The 20,894-nt window shown below is 37.7% G+C and overlaps 1 protein-coding gene across 10 annotated transcripts in view; it reads left to right on the forward strand.

Moving 5' to 3' along the window:
• Positions 1-20,894, forward strand: part of LOC118276640 (serine/threonine-protein kinase Genghis Khan) — a 68,132-nt gene that overhangs the window by 33,060 nt on the left and 14,178 nt on the right. For 7 of the 10 annotated variants that reach the window (XM_050699868.1, XM_050699867.1, XM_050699869.1 and 4 more), the window contains exons 26-35: positions 4,902-4,955; positions 8,055-8,158; positions 9,297-9,344; positions 10,378-10,509; positions 11,243-11,347; positions 13,764-13,931; positions 14,519-14,613; positions 16,194-16,320; positions 17,288-17,428; positions 18,488-18,695. In XM_050699868.1, the coding sequence (XP_050555825.1) occupies positions 4,902-4,955; positions 8,055-8,158; positions 9,297-9,344; positions 10,378-10,509; positions 11,243-11,347; positions 13,764-13,931; positions 14,519-14,613; positions 16,194-16,320; positions 17,288-17,428; positions 18,488-18,695 (1,182 nt within the window). The remainder of the gene's footprint in view (positions 1-4,901; positions 4,956-8,054; positions 8,159-9,296; positions 9,345-10,377; positions 10,510-11,242; positions 11,348-13,763; positions 13,932-14,518; positions 14,614-16,193; positions 16,321-17,287; positions 17,429-18,487; positions 18,696-20,894) is intronic. The other 3 variants (XM_050699873.1, XM_050699874.1, XM_050699875.1) reach the window with 3 other exon arrangements.

Genomic DNA, 20,894 nt, shown 5'->3' on the forward strand with positions numbered 1-20,894 from the left:
TAATTCTGCAGTCAGCGCAAAATAAAGACTAGGATTTATTCAATGTATGCATATTTATTGCATTATAATATCATACTAGATACGTGGCGCCATCTAGCGTTAATAAGCTTAACTTGTATCCAGCCTCCGTCACTGTGTCATTACAACGCTTACCCCCTAATGGGATTATTTGGGATATTTTATTTATTTTATGTTTTTGAATTAAATGGGAGTTGAAAAATGGCTTGTGTACTTGCTCACGCGCATCACTGTTGCACAGTCCTTTTAAGGGGCAATGTATTTATCACGCTTCAGTTTACACTGTAGGTTCTTGGGTTCGATTCTTTTTAATGATTTGATGTAGTTTAAGAATGTCATATTTTATTTAATAATTATTACCTTTTTCAACTCCTAATAATAGCTATGAAAGCGGGAAGTATCTAAAATGCTATTTAATTTTAAATAGTGTGTAATATGGTATAATTGTTCAGTTATTTCTGTGTAAAATATCTTCGAAATGTTGAAATAAAGATACTTCCGAAGCACGGATCTTTAAATTTTTAAGCACAAATAATAATAATGTTTATTTAGTGCACCATTTCTTTTTGTTTTCGTTACATGTTACCGCACATTCCTACCCTATACACACAACTTTGTGAAAATGAACATTACCGTGAACCTCACTTTTACTGCAATTTAACCGACAACGGAATCTTGGCTCCCACCTCAAAGTTCAACGTCGACCGCGACGAAAAAAACGGAAATAACGAACTTTTTTTTTTCGAAAAAAAAAAAACAACGCACATCACTATTTTTTGATTTGCGACTAAAATATGTGTATATGGACTCTAATTGTGAATGAAATTGGAACTGTGATTTTATATTCCAAAAAACTTTTTTTTTTATAAAAAAATAATTGTTAACGAAATTTTTTTTATTGGGCCCGAAAATTTTTTGCTTTGTTTTTTTGTCTTAACGAACATGTATTATCTGTGGCATTTAATGTTTTTTTTTACTATAATGATAAATGCGTCTAACGCTCTTTTTTTATCCGTTTTTAACTACGTATTGCTGTATTTTTTTCTTGTGTTTTTATTTTATTGTGCTGTTGGTATTTTTTTTTTGAAATGTTAGTTCGAGTTTGGTTGAGGCGCAACATCCCCCTTTTCATAGGCGTGACGTCATGTATATGGGGGGTTGCTATTCTTGTATACCATCATATATACCCCTGATATTTATATACGATTTCTATAGCCACTTTCAATTTGATGCAACTATTTATTTATTACTTTTATTTTAGTTAAAAAGTACTTTAAGTACTGAAGAGTTAATTCTCGAAAAGATAGGTAACTGTGCACATGTCATGTATAATTTATTTTCAATGCATGGTGTAGTCCAGTTGTTGTATTTGAGCTCGAAAACTTAGTTTTAAATACTGATTCTTATTTTTTAAATCCAGTATTAAACTATATATATATATATGTCTCGATGAGCCTAGGTATTAAAACCTTAACTTTAAAAAGCTTGATGACAATAAGGCAGCTATTACAATTTTAAAGTTTTTTAACTTTGAAATGATTTTGTATCGTGGCTATAGATATCAATAAATTAAATTAAATGTATTCAATTTTATATAGAATGAATTTAAACATTATATTTGGAATTGAAATGACAAAATTATGACATAGAAAAATAGTGCTCAAAATTATAATTTTTATGATAATTTTACGCCAATGAGGATTACCAGTATTGTGCTCGATAGATGGCACTAGTATTGCGTTAGGTCATTTACAGTCACTGAAGCTCTTAACAGTTAAACGGCCAACGGCTTATTAGAAAATTCTCTAATGTAATGCCTTTTTTGAGGGAGGAAAACCGCCTTAGGTAACATGGAAGGGAGTTTCAGACTCTTACTGACTAAAAACCACCCCGTTCCTTCTCCTATATTGAGCCGTAGCCCCGGTAACCTGTTACGTTGTCTGCAGCTTCGGAGACCGTATACTACACTAGCGCCTCTACCGGCAATTTCGGACATTAATCCTCATTTTTGATATTATTTACAGTAATCTCACCAAAGTATAATCATTTCTAGTCTTCGAAAATTAGTCTAGTCGAAAACGTTGATTGCCAAAGATATTTTAAACGATAGTGTTGTACCCCAACCGATCGAACTAGTCATTACAATCGATATCGATACGGTTATTTTTTATTTTATTTGATAGACATTTGAAATAACACTAATGTTACGTGTTTTATTAACTAAACCAAATTAGTATTTTAAATTAAATAAGCTTTTTTATTTCTTAAATGACATTTTAATGTTATTTTTGTGTTTATTAATCCCAGAGGATATAATCTGTATTACAGTTTTCGCGAAAACCTGTGCAGTCACAGAGTACATTGCCAATTATAGTGTGACTACGTTTGTACTACAAAAGCACTTGCCAAAATTAAACTCATTTTGACCAATTTATTACTTTATTTATAAAAAAATCATCTAAACAAAAATTATTTAGAATTTGACGTCATCAGTCACGTTCAACTCTGCAAGATTATTTCGGAGAATGCGAGGTGGAATTGCACAACTTGATTCCCCCTAGTCCTTTAAATCATCGAATTAGCGAAGCGCCAGCGCTTCATGGTAGATATCCCACCCACTCGCACGAAGCGCTTTAACTTCAAGCTTCCTTATGCGAACTGCTAGAGAGTGAAATTCTTTGCCGGAATCTGTGTTTCCTGATGGGTATAACCTGGGTGTCTTCAAAGTCCGAGTGAATAGGTTGCTTATGGGCAGACGTGCTCCATCGTAGGCCGCATCATCACGTACGAACAGGCGAGATAGCAGCCAAACGTCAACCCATCAAACGTAAAAAAAACTCAACTTTTGTTATTATAATATATAAAATATAGAAATAAAATACATTTTGATTAACACTATGCATTTGGCAATGTACTTCGTGTATACCAAAGTCTATTTCGTACTGATCTGGCAACGGTATTCACGGAGTACATACTTTGATTCTAGCTTATAATATTGTTATTACGTAAATTAGAGCAATAATATCGAATATTTTATGTTACTTGTTAGGCCCCCTTGTGCCTCAAAGCCAAAAACCCAGAACTCCCAAACGATAAAGAAAACTAAAAACCTTACCCGGGTCGCACAGACACCAGATCGAAAAATTTTGAATTTTTTTATTTTATTTATCACAATTTACAATAAATTTCTACCAAGATTGACAATTATTGCTAATTATTTAATATAAAAAAATTTAGGTTTTTTTAAATATTTGGTCATTAGATTTTTTTAAAGTGTATGGTATTAGGGGAGTACAGTGCCAATTTAAGGGTTAATGACAAAAGTATAAATCAAAATCGTCAATTTAATGCGTTTTTTGCTTAACAAGCGCATTGGTCTATATTCTTTCCTTCTCTGTATGAGAAGATGCCTTTGCCAGGCATTAGAGCAGACAGACTCATGTGTTATTTTTTTATTATTTCTAAATATGTCAATTGATCTAACTGTAATAACAAATTGTAGTACTTAGTGTTATTTCAAATAGATTAATATTATTTATAAATTTGATAAATGCAGACGTATTTTTAAATGTGTTTATGCGAGAATAATGCTTGTTTTTTTATTATTTATTCATGTATGTATTGGTTGAGTTCTATTCCACGTGATGATGTGTAATACTTTATTTTCTCAGTTAGATAATTAACTGTACCATCTTTGCGCACTTTTTATATCTTTTTTGTATATTTGACAAGCAATCGTCTCGATATTATTATTCGTAGGAATCGATAATCGATTGACTAAAATACTGACAGCACAATGAACGATTTTTTTTTTGTTTTATTTATTACTTAGTATAAGTTTTTTTCTTTTAGATCAGTTGTAGAATCTCATTGAGTTTGTTTTTTTTTTATTATTGTTATGTTTTAAGACCGCAGAATAAGATTTTTTAACAATATATTTTATTAAAGGCAGCTAATAATTATGATATTGCCTAAGATATACGGTATGGATATCACTCATATGACTACGAAAACTGAAAATCAAATTAATCAAGTATTAAATTCTGTGTGAACAGCTTCATGTTCCTTGATCACAGAAGAGCTGTAATTTTGTAGGTTGTCTAAGAATATTACGGACATGTGGTGCGGCTGTTATAATGTCGTATTTTTAAGAGTGTTTAAATTAGCTCAAAGCAAAAAAGCAGTGGGCCTATTTCGCTTATTTTCCTTGTATTGTCAGCCAAGATGATAACAAATATGGGGTTTAAATTAATTCATAAGAGGTTTCCCCATACGGTATACGTGCTTTCTTCATCTAATTAAATGTGCGGTCTTGAAACATAACATCCGAACTCTTTTTATGTCGTTCTATTTATATATTTTTTTGTTTTAAGTTATTGTCAGCACATTTAATCTGCATTTAACTTGTATTTTATGTTTATTTGTTAGTTTTTATGTTTATACATCATGTCGCTCCGTGCATCAATGTATTTTTACGTAAACTTTGTACATTTGTTTTTGTACGTAAGTTATTAAACAAACTGTTTTAATTTACTTTTTTTTGTTATTTATTTTCTTGTTTTGTTGGGTTCTATGTTAAAATTAGTATTTGTGTTTTTTATCGTGGTTAAATTAATTTTAACGTGCATTGAGATTAGCTGTTATGAGTATTGAATAATTATGCGATTTATAAGAAACAATGCACTTAAAATATAAGATAATAAACATGCTCAATTTTTCTTATAAGATATCTTCCCAATTCTGAAAAAAAAAAAACAGTAGATTTATAGACGAATATAAAACATAATGATAATGATATTATTTAACTATATTCTGGTGATAAAAGTAATTCAAAATTGAAACTAAGCACAATAGAATTAAAACACAAAGTTATGTGCAAGCAGCCAGGCAAGGATCGGCGAAATCATCAAGTTATTGGAGCGGCAAAGAAGAGAATGGTTCGTTTATATTAATATTTAGCTAAACATTCCTATTTAGAAGTAGATTCATCGTATGTGACCGTGGTAGAGATGGCCGATTGCGAATATTATCGATATCGATAGTTATTTCATCGTTTTTTGGTTTGGTTTTGGGTTAATTGTCACGATGAGAGCGTAAAGTTAACTGTAAATAAGTTAAAAATCTTCTCACAAAAATACCTAAGATAGACTGTAGAGAATGCCTAAGGCAATAAGTCCACCTTTGTGCTATAATAATAATATTCAAGGAGTATTAAATAAATAAATAAAAAATCTTTTTCTTTTGAATTTGATAAAAATACTATCTAAATTGACATTGTCAATCATTTCAAAAACTCAGTTTGTAAAAGACAGTACAATTGATGGTTTTCTAAAAAAAAGTTATCGATAAATCTCACGTGTTATGTTATTCGCAATCGTACATCACTAGACTGTGTGTTATTTTGTCCCTGTAACATTATCTGTTGTTATATAAAAGCTTCGCTGTCAATAACGTTTTCCTTTCATCACCTATGCTTCAGAAACAATCTTGGGGCGATTGGTTTATTAATATTAATTAAAATATAATTAAATTAACATTATTACAAAAAAGAAAATCTTTCGATAAAATAAGACAAACACTATTACTATTATTACTTTAAAAACCCCCTTCAAAAAAAAAATACTTAAAAAAAGTACAGGTCTCATCAAAAGTGTTATAAAAAATTTAAGATATTTTTTGTGTGCGTTTTTTTTTCCAAAGGTAACGACAGATATTGTTAATTTTTTTAAAGGTGTAAGTTTTTTTTTTAGTATTTGTGCTGCGTACGTAGTTTTTCTATCAATTAGTTTCATTTTGTCTATGATATGTCCATTGTAAATACGAGCAAGTGTAAAGGGAATATAAATTTCTCTAAATTTAATTAGGTTTGTCACTGTTTTGTGGGTTATTTGGCTATTTGGCTTTAACATTTTAAATTATTGTTTGGTTTTTTAATAAAATTATAAAAAACGAGACGAAACTCATGGAAAATTTTTGAAAAACATTTTTTCGTGTGGTTTTGGTTTTTTTGCCATAAAATTAATGCTAAAATATAAATTTGAAACTCCAAAACAGTGACGTTGGCAAAATTTTGTTGAAATTTTTTATGCAATATGAAACAAATCTTCTCTTATTGCAAATCGCTTCGCTTTTGCTTGAGCTTGTTGCGGTGGCACGGATGTGAAGAAAATTACCTTAAATACTAAGTATTCAATCCATTGAAGCATCCATTGCTCCATTGACTTGCAAAAACTTCGATGACAATACCAAATTATTGAAGAAAATCGTCAATGTACATCGAAATTGTGTACTAAAAATAAAGGTTTTTCTGAAATGTCCAAGTCACCACATAATGCCCTAAGCGATTGGTTTTTCCTTTAACACTTGTTTGTATACGCACTTTAGGGTATTTTTGACTAATCTTGTTTTTTTTTATTTACTTGTAACTTGTACTTTCGACCTTAGCCATCTTTTTTATTTGTAAATCTCTTACGTCAGCACACGAGTTCTAATTTTTTTATATTTAAGTTTAATTTATTAATAGTAGGTTTATTTATTTAAGTTTTTCGGAGTTAATTATTATGTTATTGGCTTACTCACGTAACTGTTTGATGGGGAACTCGACTAGTTTCCGTAATTGAAAATGCGACATTACAACATTTTCAACTAATTGGTTCTATAGTAAGTGATGCGATATTTTCTGAATTATTTTCTTTAGGAAAATCATTGACATTTCTTGATTGGTCGATGTTGATATATCTTTCAGAAACCGAGAAATGGAGATATACAAAATCTTTAAATAGTGCCTTAAGTTTAACTAAATAAAATTATTCACCTATTTTGGGTATTATTCCTTGCACGGGACCACAGGGTCCCGGATTTTGGAAGGCGTACGAGGGGCCGAAGCCAACTCGCAGAGGCCCGTTGAACAATTTTGATCTAAATGTAATGGGGACATCATTATTGTAGCCATTATGATTTATTATTGAATGTAAATAACAAAATGTCCTCGTGTGCTGAATGGGAATAAGTTGTACAGCGTCCTTTGTAAGCGTCCGAAGTGCATGTCCTTAGTCCCGGTTTTGTATTGACTAAAATGTGATATCATGTACAGTCGAACACAAAACTTTTACGGTAACGTCACAATACGAGCCATTTAGAAACTTTATAAAAGGCACACACTTGTAACTCCTCTGGTGTTGCGTGTATCCATTAGCGGATGCTGATTGCTTACCATCAGGTGATCCGTTTGCTCGTTTATCGGCTTATACCAAAATAAATAAAATTATTAAATATCTTAGTTTCTTTTTGCAAAATGGTTAACATTTTTGTGCTCGACTGTACAAAAAAAGAAAACATTACTTTTCTAATAAATTGTACCGTTTTTTTTTCTTAAATAATAATTACTGTTTTGTGAACGTGGTTTGGGTTGGGATTGGTTTATGTGTTTTTCATTATATTTACGTTTATTATTTTTCTTGAATATTCCCCTTTTTATTTAAACATAAGGAGTAACTTCATACTCTATTTAATTTCCTTACTTTTAGTTGTTCTAGGTTTTCGTTTCCAAAAATAACTAGGTAATTGGTCATTGATATTTCTTACTGCATTTGAAAAGTAAAATTCAATGAAGACTCGTAATAATTAAAAAACTAGAAATGGTACTTGCTAATCAATTTACTATAAAAGTATGAACCATAACTTAAAAAAATACGGTTTCGGAGTGAATAAACATTTTATGATGGGTATTCGTATTAAGACTGGTCGCAATTTTATAAAACGGTCTTATTTAGTTTGTTTGTTTAGTTGGATCAAATTTAGTAATTGGCATTTAACCCCCTTCGATAGATTTAATATTTGGTACATATTCTTGATGATCATACAATAAGCCCGTTAAAACCGTTAACATGTTAAAATATTTTGATGTATTACTATTAGATAATAAGTGCAGTTTTAAAATTACTCTTTAACTTTTTAATATAGGTTTTGGAAACGAAAATCTAGAACCAAACCCACCTTATTTTAACATCAACTGATTATTTCATAAACAATTTCAGTTTTGGATCGACCACCGTCACAGATGAGCTACCTAGACCAATTCCTGAAGGAAGCGCCGACGGAACGGCACTACGATAATGTGGCTACTATCAACGAGCAGAAGGTTGGTTTTAGCTTGACACGCATCTGTACATAATACGTTTATAACAAACAACGCTTTTGTTCATTTGTCCATTTTAATTTTATCATTTCATGTTTTTTTTTTTGTTTTTTGAGTGTGTTCCAATGTTTTCTCATTAAATTAAATAGGTACATACCTAATTATGGAGTAGTTTTGATGTAGAACAATTTTAGATTTTTTACTCGAAAATCATTAGTAATCCGTTATTAAATTAATGGAAAAATAGTTTTGACAGTTCAGAACATGTAGCAATATACAAAGAGATGTCATAACTGGATTTCCCTTTAACATAATACGTGACACTTTACGGGGAGCGCGAGACGTTACAAACCACGCCCCTCTCTATTTTCTAACGCGCAGTCCTGTACTATAACGTACATTTTGCTAATTGGTCACATTTGAGTGTGCCATTTTCTGAGCACTTATATCTATCCTAACCTTTTTATACCTTTTTTACCCATCTAAACCTTTTTACTTATAATATCATTGGGCAAGGCCCATTAGTTCTGTCACCGTGCACAATCATATTATGGCATCTCCTCTTTGCAAGCTTCATAGTAAGCTTAATTATGTTTTATTTTAGTTATTGGAATACGCTCAAAGCTTAATTTTGTGACTAATTTATAAGGTGAAAGTTTATGTTATGAAATTGTTACACTGTATTTTATCAAATCTGACATTTTCAAACTCAAGTGTTCACAATGCAAGCGTTATGAATTTTTTAGGAACGTTATAATAAACTTTCCTAATAATTATAAGTTTTTTGTAATTATTATTAAAAAAAAAACATTGCCTCACACTAGGATTTTCTCCTGTGTTGTGGGTGCGTTTGCAAACATACAAGTTCACATACACATGACACCCAGACCAGGAACAATTTGTTGATCACACTAGAGTAGCCGCGCGGGTTAAACCGCAACCGTGCCAACCGTGCAGTATAATTATGTTTAGTTGTTCCATTAATATACTGTAATTAACAGTAACAAATGTTTATAGGAAAAAAATAAGTATAATATAATATATAATAGTTTATAGATGATAAAATCCAGTGTAACAATACGATCATGCAAGCTTTTTTAGTTTTATGTTGCCATTTTGTTTTGTTATCTGTTGCGCACAGATGTCGCCGCAGTACCGATACAGAAACCAGCATTGTTGTAATGCAAAGGTATTGTTTTATTTTTTTATATATTTTTTATGTTTCTTTATGTTGTGATTTTTGTAAATGTGGGGGTGTAAATTTGTAAAAACTTATCACTAAATAAATCACGATTTATTCACTTAAATGAATAGAGAAAAGCTCTACTAGTTTCGAGTCATAGAAACTAGTAGACTAGATGGGATTCTTCATCATCAGCAGCGTGCGCAGACGCAGCGACGGCGACGTCATATGACGAGTCCCTCTGTGACTTGAAACTAGTAGAGTTTTTCTCTATTAATTTACGTGAGTAAACCGTGATTTTTTAGTTAATTTAGTATGTGTCAAGATTGTTATTACAAAAATAAAAATAAACCTAGTAATAAAGAATTTTATATCTGTGTATTGTTTGAGCAGAAACTAAATATCATTTGGTGAAGGATTTGATATCGTCATATAAGTTGGTTGCTTCGGTGTCACGATCATCAATACTAACTCTCGTGCTTAAAATGTTTGTCTTTTTACCATAATAATGTATGTTTAGGTGATAAAAACGTTTTTTGGGAATTTTGATACTTTTTGTATTGACTATACATTTTACTGTTGGACAGAATTAAAGTTATTAAGGAGTTAAGATCCAAATAAATATACTTACCTAGTAAAAATTACTTAAGGACATTGGTCAATAAAGTATTGTCGACTGCCTCGTTGCTTGAATGGTCGCATGTACGACTGCCTGACAATGGATCTCGGGTTCGATTCCCGGGTCGGGCAAAGTATTTCTAGGTTTTTTCAGTTTTTCGAAAATTTCTCAGTAGTAGCACGGAATCTGGAATTGTGCCCAGTATATGGCAATAGGCTCACCCCCTATTACATGGGACTTATAACACAAAAGCTGAAAAGTGGGTGTACATTGTATAGCGGCATTACGTGCCGTAATGTCCACATCTGCCTACCCCTTCGGGCATAAAATCCGTAAAGTTGCAATACTGTTATCGATATTAAAAAAAAAAAACATATTATTCAAAATCTTAATTTCCTAATCCACGATTACGTTGCACAGTTAATGTACGGGTCGCAACAGTCGGCCGCGTTGAGTGGCTCGGTGGAACTGCAGGACGAGTTGGAAGGCCCCCGCGCATCGTCGCCGGCCTCCAGCAAGAGCTCCCCTAGTGAAATCTCTACAGTCAGTATGGTGAGTTATGATTTTTTTTTTTTATGGAATAGGAGGCAAACGAGCAAACGAGTCACCTGATGGTAAGCGATCAGCGCCGCCCATGGACACCCGCAACACCAGAGGAGTCACAGGTGCGTTGCCGCCCTTTTTTAAAATGATATGCTCTTTTCTTGAAGGTTTGAAGGTCGTATACGGTTCGGAAATACCGCCGACGACAGCTCATTCCACAGTTTTGCTGTGCGAGGCAGAAAGTTGCGCGAGAAGCGCACAGTTGTGGCCTGCCAACCATCTATATGGTTGATGATTCAGTTTATTCTATCTTCTTTATCTTTTGTATCAGCTTGCGCTACGTTAAAAGCGCTTACGTTGCGTCTTACGTTTAAAGTAATCTAAACGAGAGCGCGCAATCACGAAAACGAAACGAGACCGCGTTAGACGCTATGATTGGCCAGTTCGAATGAACCAACCAATCAGAGCGCCGAACGCGCCTTCGTCGTTACTTTAAACGTAAAGCAAACTCATACTAAGGGTACTGATTGGCCGGCTCAAATAAACCAACCAATTACCGTTTAAAGTAATTGGTTGGTTCATTCGCACTGGCCAATCATATCGTCTAATGCGGTCTCGTTTGGTTTTCGTTCAATGTAAAGCAAACTCGTTGCATCGTCCGAATAAAAGTAGATAGCTCCAATGCGTCTACAGATGCTTTACATGTATCGTGTTTTAATTAAGTATTAATCGTTTTTACCAGGATCCATCGCTAGGCCCCACGATACCAGGCAAGCAGAAAGTGCACCAGTTCCTGGTGAGGACGTTCAGCAGTCCGACTAAGTGCAACCACTGTACATCGCTCATGGTAAGTAGAATTTCGACAAAGTATTTTGTTGTATAGTCGTAGCTACCGTTATGTCCGGAGCTGCGGACTACCTAGCGGGTTTACCGCGGCTCCGGCTTGAGGACCAGGAGTAGGAACGGGGTGGTTTTCAGTCAGTAAGAGTCTGACACTCTTTCTCGCCTCGCTTAAGGCGGGAGAAGACATTAGATGATTTTCTCCCCTTAAAAAAGCTACCTTTATGTCATTTGTTACGTTACTTCAAATCTTGTAGATAAGAAGTAAGTTAGGGCTACGTCGACTATACTGGAGTAAAACACCAGTGGAAGGCAGATTATATTTGAGGTTGTTTCGACATTTCTTCTCAGAGTACTTCATCTAGATTTTAATAATTTTGACGTGTAAAAATGTTCTTTGTGTCGTAGCCTATTTGCAAAAAAATATTTATTGTTTCATAACGGTTACCTTATCTTCAACTACTTGTAAATGTGTAAAAACAATTCAGTAGTTGAAGTTTATAGTAGGGTTTTTAACAATTTCATTAAAGACAAGTGTAATTATGAGTTGTACAAATAAACGTTATATGCCAACTTTGTGATAAATATATATATATATATATATATTTTACGACGTTTGGCCGCTATCTCACCTGATGGTAAGTGATGATGCGGCCTACGATGGAGCACGTCTGCCCATAAGCAACCTATTCACTCGGGCCTTGAAGACACCCAGGTTATACCCATCAGGAAACACAGACTCCGGCAAGGAGTTCCACTCCCTAGCAGTTCGCACAAGGAAGCTTGAAGCGAAGCGCTTCGTGCGTGTGGGTGGGATATCCACCATGAATCGGTGACGCCTCGCCGATTGTCTTGTGGTTCGATGATGGAAAGGACTAGGAGGAATCAAGTTGTGCAATTCGCTATAAGCCCGCACACTCTCCGAAATGTATCCGGGAAAAACGGAAAGGCTTGCGACCTTGCGCCTGTGTTCAAGGCTTTGAAACGGGCCTCCACAAGCGCATCATCATTGATGAGCTTCTTGGCACGCCTTTCAATGTGTTCGAGCGCATCCAGCTGGAATTTAGCCGAGCCGTCCCAAAGGTGAGAACAGTACTCCATACATGACCGAACCTGCGCTTGGTACAGGCTCAGCAGTTGTTTCGGTGTGAAGTACCGTCTCACCTTCGAGAGGATACCCAACTTCCTACCAGCCAGATGCGCCTTCGACTCTATATAAGAGCCGAAGTTAAGCGTTGGCGATAGAGTTACGCCCAGAAGCTCAAGACGATCCGCTACCGGAACGGACACATTTCGGAAAGTCGGAGCCAGCGGAAATTGACTCCGTTTGGCAGAGAATAGACACGCCTGGGTTTTGGTAGCGTTGAACTTGACCAAGTTGGCGTCACCCCAATCGAAGACCGCCTTCAAGGACGAGTTCAACCGTTCGACCATTGATTCTCTTAGAGACTGGATCTGAGTTCCGCTAGTCCGCGCATCGGACACATACCTTTCAACAACTGTGCTGTCATCTGCTTACCCAAAGATACCGGGCTTAAGCAGGTCGTTGATGTGCAGCAAAAAGAGCGTTGCTGAAAGTACTGACCCCTGAGGGACTCCGGCGTTGATGCCAAATTGGTCAGACGAGCAGCCATCAATGACTACTCGAATTGACCGATCCCTCAGGAAGTCTGCAATCCATCTGCACAGATCAGCGGGAAGTTCATATGCAGGAAGCTTGCCGATAAGGCTGTCGTGCCAAACCCTGTCAAAGGCCTTCGATATATCGAGTGAGACCGCTATTGCCTCCCCGTGCTTCTCGATAACCTCGCTCCAAATGTGGGTGGCATACGCAAGAAGGTCCCCAGTGGATCGGTTGCGGCGAAACCCATACTGCTGATCGCTGAGGAGGTCGTTACCTTCAAGGTATGCCAGGAGCCTGTTGTTGAGTACACGTTCCATACTCTTACAGAGTATGGACGTGACCGAGATTGGTCGGTAATTGTTAGGGTCGGCACGACTACCTTTTTTGGGCACAGGCTGCACGTTGGCCAGCTTCCATGCAACCGGCACTTGACCCGTCTCCAAAGAAAGTCGAAACAGGCGTGTCAGGATTGGAGACAACTCAGGCGCACGGGTTTTTAAAACCACGGCTGGGATTCCGTCGGGGCTACTGGCCTTGTTACACAGATTATGCAACGTCTTATATACCTCCTTCTGTCGTATGCGAATTTTTGACATATTCGTCTCGCAAACTCTATGGAGAGAAGGAGGCAAAGCGCCACCAGTATCTAGACGTGAAGATTCCGCAAATAGAGAAGCAAACAGGTTCTCTTTCTCCACCGCGGTGCGTGCCAGTGTCCCGTTAGGCCCCAGGAGAGGTGGGAGTGATTGAATTTTTTTGTTTTTGAGTTGTGAGTGAATTTTTGTCTATTCCCCCGCAGATCGGTCTAACCCGTCAGGGCGTGGTGTGCGAGACGTGCGGGCTGGCGGTGCACACGTGGTGCTGCGCGCGCGTGGCCCCGCGCTGCCCGCTGCCCGCCGCCACGCGCCGCCCGCTCGGCATCGACCCCGCGCGCGGGCAGGGCACCGCGTACGAGGGATACGTCAAGGTACACCATACTTAGTTTTGCAGTCATATCTTTTTTTTTATATAAAAACGTTGCTCCACATATAGAATTTTCTCCTGTGTCCTGGGTGCGTTTGCAAACATACAATTTCACATGCACATGACACCCAGACTCGAAACAACAATCTCTGGATCACACAAAGAGTTGTTCCGTGCGGGAATCGAACCCGCTACACGTTGCACAGCAGCCAATTGCCCAGCCACCGCGCCAACCGTGCAGTCAATCTACCGCTACACCGCAACAAAAGTTCGGCCAAGACACCAATAAATGACGTATTAGCAAATCCGTCGTACAAACCAAACTCACAAGGCGATTAGAACCAATATCTATTACTACCATTCAATTAATGTTGAAATAAAATTAATACTGAGATTTGAAAAAAGTTTATTGCGCTTTCTTCTTCATATAAATTAATCAATGGTTTGGGGTTTATTAAATAACTGACGCAATAAAACATGATTAATAATTATTCTTCAAATTAAAGCGCCAGTTTTACCATCTATCTTTGGAAATAAAATTTTAAATATTCAGAGACAATCGCTAACATACAATTTTATATTCGCTTTCAGGTCCCGAAGCCCGGTGGCGTGAAGAAAGGTTGGATGAGACAGTTTGTGGTCGTGTGTGACTTCAAACTGTTCCTCTACGACATATCACAAGATCGGTGAGTTTATTGATGTTTTTTTTTTAATACTTTGCCCCCCACACTAGGATTTTCTCCTGTGTCGTGGGTGCGTTTACAAACATACAATTTCACATTCCGCTTGTAGATGTATTTTCAACATGCAGTGTAATAATAACGCAATAACTGTTCACGCAATACGACGGGCAACACTACAACACATACAACATGCAACACTACAACACACACGACACGCAACACTACAACACACGACACGCAACACTACAACACACACGACACGCAACACTACACACACACGACACGCAACACTACAACACACACGACACGGAACACTACAACACACACGACACGCAACACTACAACACACACGACACGCAACACTACAACACACACGACACGCAACACTACAACACACACGACACGCAACACTACAACACACACGACACAGAACACTACAACACACACGACACGCAACACTACAGCACTCACGACACGCAACACTACAACACAGACGACACGCAACACTACAACACACACGACACGCAACACTACAACACACGACACGGAACACTACAACACACACGACACGCAACACTACAACACACACGACACGCAACACTACATCACACACGACACGCAACACTACAACACACACGACACGCAACACTACAACACACGACACGGAACACTACAACAAACACGACACGCAACACTACAACACACACGACACGCAACACTACAACACACACGACACGCAACACTACAACACACGACACGGAACACTACAACACACACGACACGCAACACTACACACACGACACGGAACACTACAACATACACGACATACAACACTACACACACGACACGCAACAAAACACACACACGACACGGAACACTACAACACACGACACGGAACACTACACACACGACACGCAACACTACAACACACACGACACGCAACACTACAACACACACGACACGCAACACTACAACACACGACACGGAACACTACAACACACACGACACGCAACACTACAACACACACGACACGCAACACTACAACACACGACACGGAACACTACAACACACACGACACGCAACACTACACACACGACACGGAACACTACAACACACACGACATACAACACTACACACACGACACGCAACAAAACACACACACGACACGGAACACTACAACACACGACACGGAACACTACACACACGACACGCAACACTACAACACACACGACACGCAACACTACAACACACACGACACGCAACACTACAACACACGACACGGAACACTACAACACACACGACACGCAACACTACAACACACACGACACGCAACACTACAACACACGACACGGAACACTACAACACACACGACACGCAACACTACAACACACACGACACGCAACACTACAACACACACGACACGCAACACTACAACACACACAATACACTCAACATATGTTTCGCTCTTCTACAAAGCATCTTTAGGAGTTGTTGTCTCAAAAGTCTAGTAGTTTCAAGCTACGGGAGCCTCCTAGTACTACTTAAATAATGAAGTAGCTCAATGTGTATGTGTAATGTTCCAGTAACGCGCTGCCGTCAGTCTGCGTGAGCCAGGTGCTGGACATGCGGGACCCGGAGTTCAGCGTCACGTCCGTCAAGGACTCCGACGTCATACACGCCAACAAGCGGGACATACCTTGTATATTTAGGGTCAGTATTCTACTTCATAGTTCTAAACTTTGGCCGCATCATCACTTACCATCAGGCGAGATAGCGGCCAAAGGTCGGCCCATTTAACATAAAAAAAATAATAATAAACTGTCAATATTACGTGATTAACTTCTGAACCGATTTCATTGAAATATAAATAATAGAGGACTAAGTACGAGTTTGCTTTACGTTGAAAGAGATTGAAATGAGAGCGCGTTCGGCGGTCTGATTGGTTAGGTCATTCGAGCCGGCCTATCAAAGCACTATCTACAATCTCGTTTCGTTTAAAAGGCACTGTTTAGAGACTTTTTAGTGGTTACATTTGATGCATTCTAACACTGCATAAAATAGACACTCTTTCCATCGTGTTGGAATCTAGAAATATCAAATAATCGATCAAATCATTGTTATCAAAAAAGCGAGGTGTAACGGTCCCTAACCGTACATCTCAATAGTCCTGCGATCCAGATAAATAGGATCCAATCGCGTTGTGATAATTTTATGGTTGCTTCTGTAAGATCGCGCTGCGGAAAGCATTCATTCCCGTCTTATCTAGCTGAGGATTGCGGATATGGGTTAATGACAACCAAGGATGTTAAGGATATCCACATCCGTAACCGAAACTATCGGATATCCGAAATAAAAAATATCCATTCCGTAACCGAAAGTGAAATAAATGCCCCGGATAATTTCGGATAGGAGCGGAGTCTAAATGAGACATGAGACAAGTTACGAAAAAGTTACGTATCTGCGAAATGAAGAGCTATTTATAAATAAAACCATTTGATTATCTATTTGTATATTACTTTTGAAACTAACGGATAATTTGGAATAATTTCTTATCCGTATCCGAAACCGGAACCGATATAAGAAATGTCCACTATCCGTATCCATATCCATATCCGAAATTCCATATCCATAACATCCCTGATGACAACATTATGTAATGATGAATTTATTTGTTCAGATATCAACGTCCCAGCTGGAAGGCGGCAAGAGGTCTCACACGCTGATGCTGGCGGAGTCCGAGTCGGAGAAGACCAAGTGGGTGGTGGCGCTCAGCGAACTGCACAGGATACTCAAACGGAACAACCTGCCGGACAAATGTGTAAGTTGGATTTATTATTTAGTTATATTAAGGTGCTTCCTCACAGCGGTTATATAACGTTATACAACAATGTGTAACGGCATAACTTGTGTTTATCGTAAATTATAACAGTGGTTGTAGAGTATGTTACATGCTATTATAAATGTTACGCAATGTTGTATAACGTTATATAGCTGCTGTGTGGGAGCACCTTTAGGTCGTTTGTAGCTGTTTCATGTTTCGATGTGTTATGCGGCAGGCGTGTTCTATCGTAGACCTCATCGTCGGTCGAGAGTGGCCAAACGCCTAACTTTTTTTTTACATTTGATGGGTTGACGTTTGGCCGCTATCTCACCTGATGGTAAGTGATGATGCGGCCTACGGTGGAGCACGTCTGCCCATAAGCATTTTCATTTTCAATATAATATAATGAAGAATGAAGTATTGGGTTTAATGTTGATTGTTTCTTTAATTTCCAAACTGATACGAACTTCAAACGTTCAAGAAAAGAGCGTTTTCCTTTTTAAAAGGCCTGCAACGCACCTGTGACTATACTGGTGTTGCGGTTCGTTTGCTCAATTGTTTTCTGTTCCATAAAAAATGTGGTTCCAGTGTCTTTGTTGAATGTGTCGATTGTAGCTGAAGTTTCTGAGTAAATTAATCATAGGGAATATTTTGTAAGAAAAAAAAAATGTCAAAGCAGATATTCAACTTATATTGTTTATTCTTAATCTTCTTACCAAACTAAGTTTTATCTTTGGTATAGTAGTATAGTACTATGTATACAGCTTACACGTCGCTGGGGCGAAATTCCACTGTTGCGCCAGATTAGTGCTTAGTGGGATGAGCTCCGTATAGTATGAAATTCCAGAGCTGTCCGCTGCGGGTTTACCGGGGTTCCGGTTCGAAAAGCAGGAGTAGGAACGGGGTGGTTTTTAGTCAGTAAGAGTCTGACACTCCCTCTCGCTTTGTCCAAGGCGGGAGAACTTATTGGATAATTTTTCCTTTACAAAAAAAAAGTATGAAATTGTATTACTTTCTTTCTTCTTTTGAACAAACTGAACATTCTCTCATCCGCAGGTGTACAGTGCGTGCGTGATCCTGGATTCCACGGCGGCGGCTTTGGTCCGCAACGCGCAGTGCGCGTGCGTGCTGGAGCGGGGCCGCGTGGTGCTGGGCGGCGAGGCGGGGCTGGTCCTGCTGGACCTCGACCGCGCAGAGCTCACGCCGCGACGGCAACACGCGCCCGTCGCCACCATCGCGTACGTGCCGCACGAACAACTGCTCGGTATGTCACTCTCTTAGAGCTAGTTCAGACACGACGGGAACCGCGCGATTTCAGAATCGCATGGAAATCGCGCGGGTCTTATTTGTATGAGTTATTAAGTAATCGTTCAGACATAACCGCGCTGTTCCCGCACCGTTCCCGCGCGGTTTCCGCGCTGTTCCCGCATGTCTGAACTATCCCTTACTCATATACTATTGGGAGATACTTGCGACACCTACTTGTAAAATGTTTCTATCATACCACATTCCGTTTCTGGGGGCCTACTCTAATTCAACGAAAAACTAAGTTTCGTCCGAAACTTCGCAGATTGTATACTACAATTCTATTTATTGCGAACTTTTGTGAACAAAAATTTACGAATGAAATGATGATAAATAAATAGGTTTTGATATGAAATCTATACTTAATATATAATATTATAAAGCTGAAGAGTTTGTTTGTTTGATTGTTTATTTGTTTGTTTGTTTGAACGCGCTAATCTCCGGAACTACTGGTCCGATTTGAATAATTCTTTTTGTGTTGGAAAGTCAATTTATCAAGGACGGTTACAGGCTATAAAACATCACGCTATGACCAATAGGAGCCGAGCAGAGCGAGTGAAAGTAGCTATATAATATATACACACATATAATAGAAAGAAACAAAAACAGTTTATTTGCACCGATTACAAAAGTGATTAACATAAATAATTGATAAAAAAAATCATGTATATAAGGCGCAAAAAGGCCAATACTCAGCTAAAATGCCGTGACCCGAACGCGATAGCTCGAATCGCAGCGCTGATTTTCAGCACTGACCCGACGTTATAATATTAAATAAATAGTTCTAAACAATATCTAATCGACGACTGCACGGTTGGCGCGGTGGCTGGGTAACTGGCTGCCGTGCAACGTGTCGCGGGTTCGATTCCCGCACGGAACAACTCTTTGTGTGATCCACAGATTGTTGTTCCGGGTCTGGGTGTCGTGTGTATGTGAAATTGTATGTTTGTAAACGCACCCACGACACAAGAGAAAATCCTAATGTGGGGCAACATTTTTCTTAAAAAAAAAAAACAGTTAGGAGATACTTGCGACACCTACTTGTAATATGTTTCTATCGTACCACATTCCGTTTCTGATCCGAAACTGCAAATTACCTTGCGAGTTTACCGGAGCTCCGGCTCGAAAAGCAGGAGTAGGAATAGGATGGTTTTTAGTCAGTAAAAGTCTGACACTCTAAGTCATTAGATGATTTGGCTCCTTAAAAAAAACACATTCCATTTGTAATATACGAGTTGTACGACTTGCACTTCTTTCAGTTACTCAATTTGCTAGAAATAGATGTCAACAAAATAACTTATGGTGCAATATAAAGTTTAATTCATTCCATTAATTTTTTATGTACCTATATGATTTGTTTAATATTTTTCTGTAACCTACTGCTAACAAAATTGTAACCACCCATTGTAAATATCATATGTACTAATTTATAAATGTTAATTACTTCCACTATAATTAAATTGCTAACCATACCGGGGAAGTTTAATGGATATAACAACACGATGAAAAATGAAGATTCGAAGCCGGAATACGTAGTTCGGTCTCGGTGAATGCCAACGGATTTCATAGCTACTAGCTATACTCACAGAAATCCTTTGATATTCACCGGTATCGCGCGGCGTAACACATCGCGTCTTACTTCTGTCTGCGCTCAAAGGAAAGGGAGGATTTTGTTCTAAGAATTTAATTTAATTTGTACTCTTAGTACGAGTTTGTTTTACGTTGAACGGAAACGAAACGAGAATGCGTTCGGTGCTCCTGTTTGGCCGACGCGAATGAACCAACCACGTTCAACGTAAAATAAACTTGTACAAAGCCCTTTTTGGTTTTTGGAGGATTAGCGCAGACTATAGAGAGACAATAATTTTGTCATAATTCGAAGTTAAACGTCCTCTTCTCGACTTATATTTTTGTACTAAATTCATTAAAACTGTTTTGTTCTGTTAAATCTGTTCATTAAAACGCTCAGTACCCTTACAATTATTAGGCTTTACATTTAAAGTAATCGAAACGAGAGAGCGTTCGGCTCGAGCTCTGATTGGCCGGCTCGAATAAACCAATCAATCAGAGCTCGAAACGCATCTGGTTTAGTTTTCATTCAACGTGAAGCTAACTCTTACTAAGAGTACTGTTCATTATGACGTCAAAGAAGGACAAA

The sequence above is a fragment of the Spodoptera frugiperda genome, chromosome 17, assembly GCF_023101765.2.
Source record: "Spodoptera frugiperda isolate SF20-4 chromosome 17, AGI-APGP_CSIRO_Sfru_2.0, whole genome shotgun sequence".
NCBI classification, from domain to species: Eukaryota; Metazoa; Arthropoda; class Insecta; order Lepidoptera; family Noctuidae; genus Spodoptera; species Spodoptera frugiperda.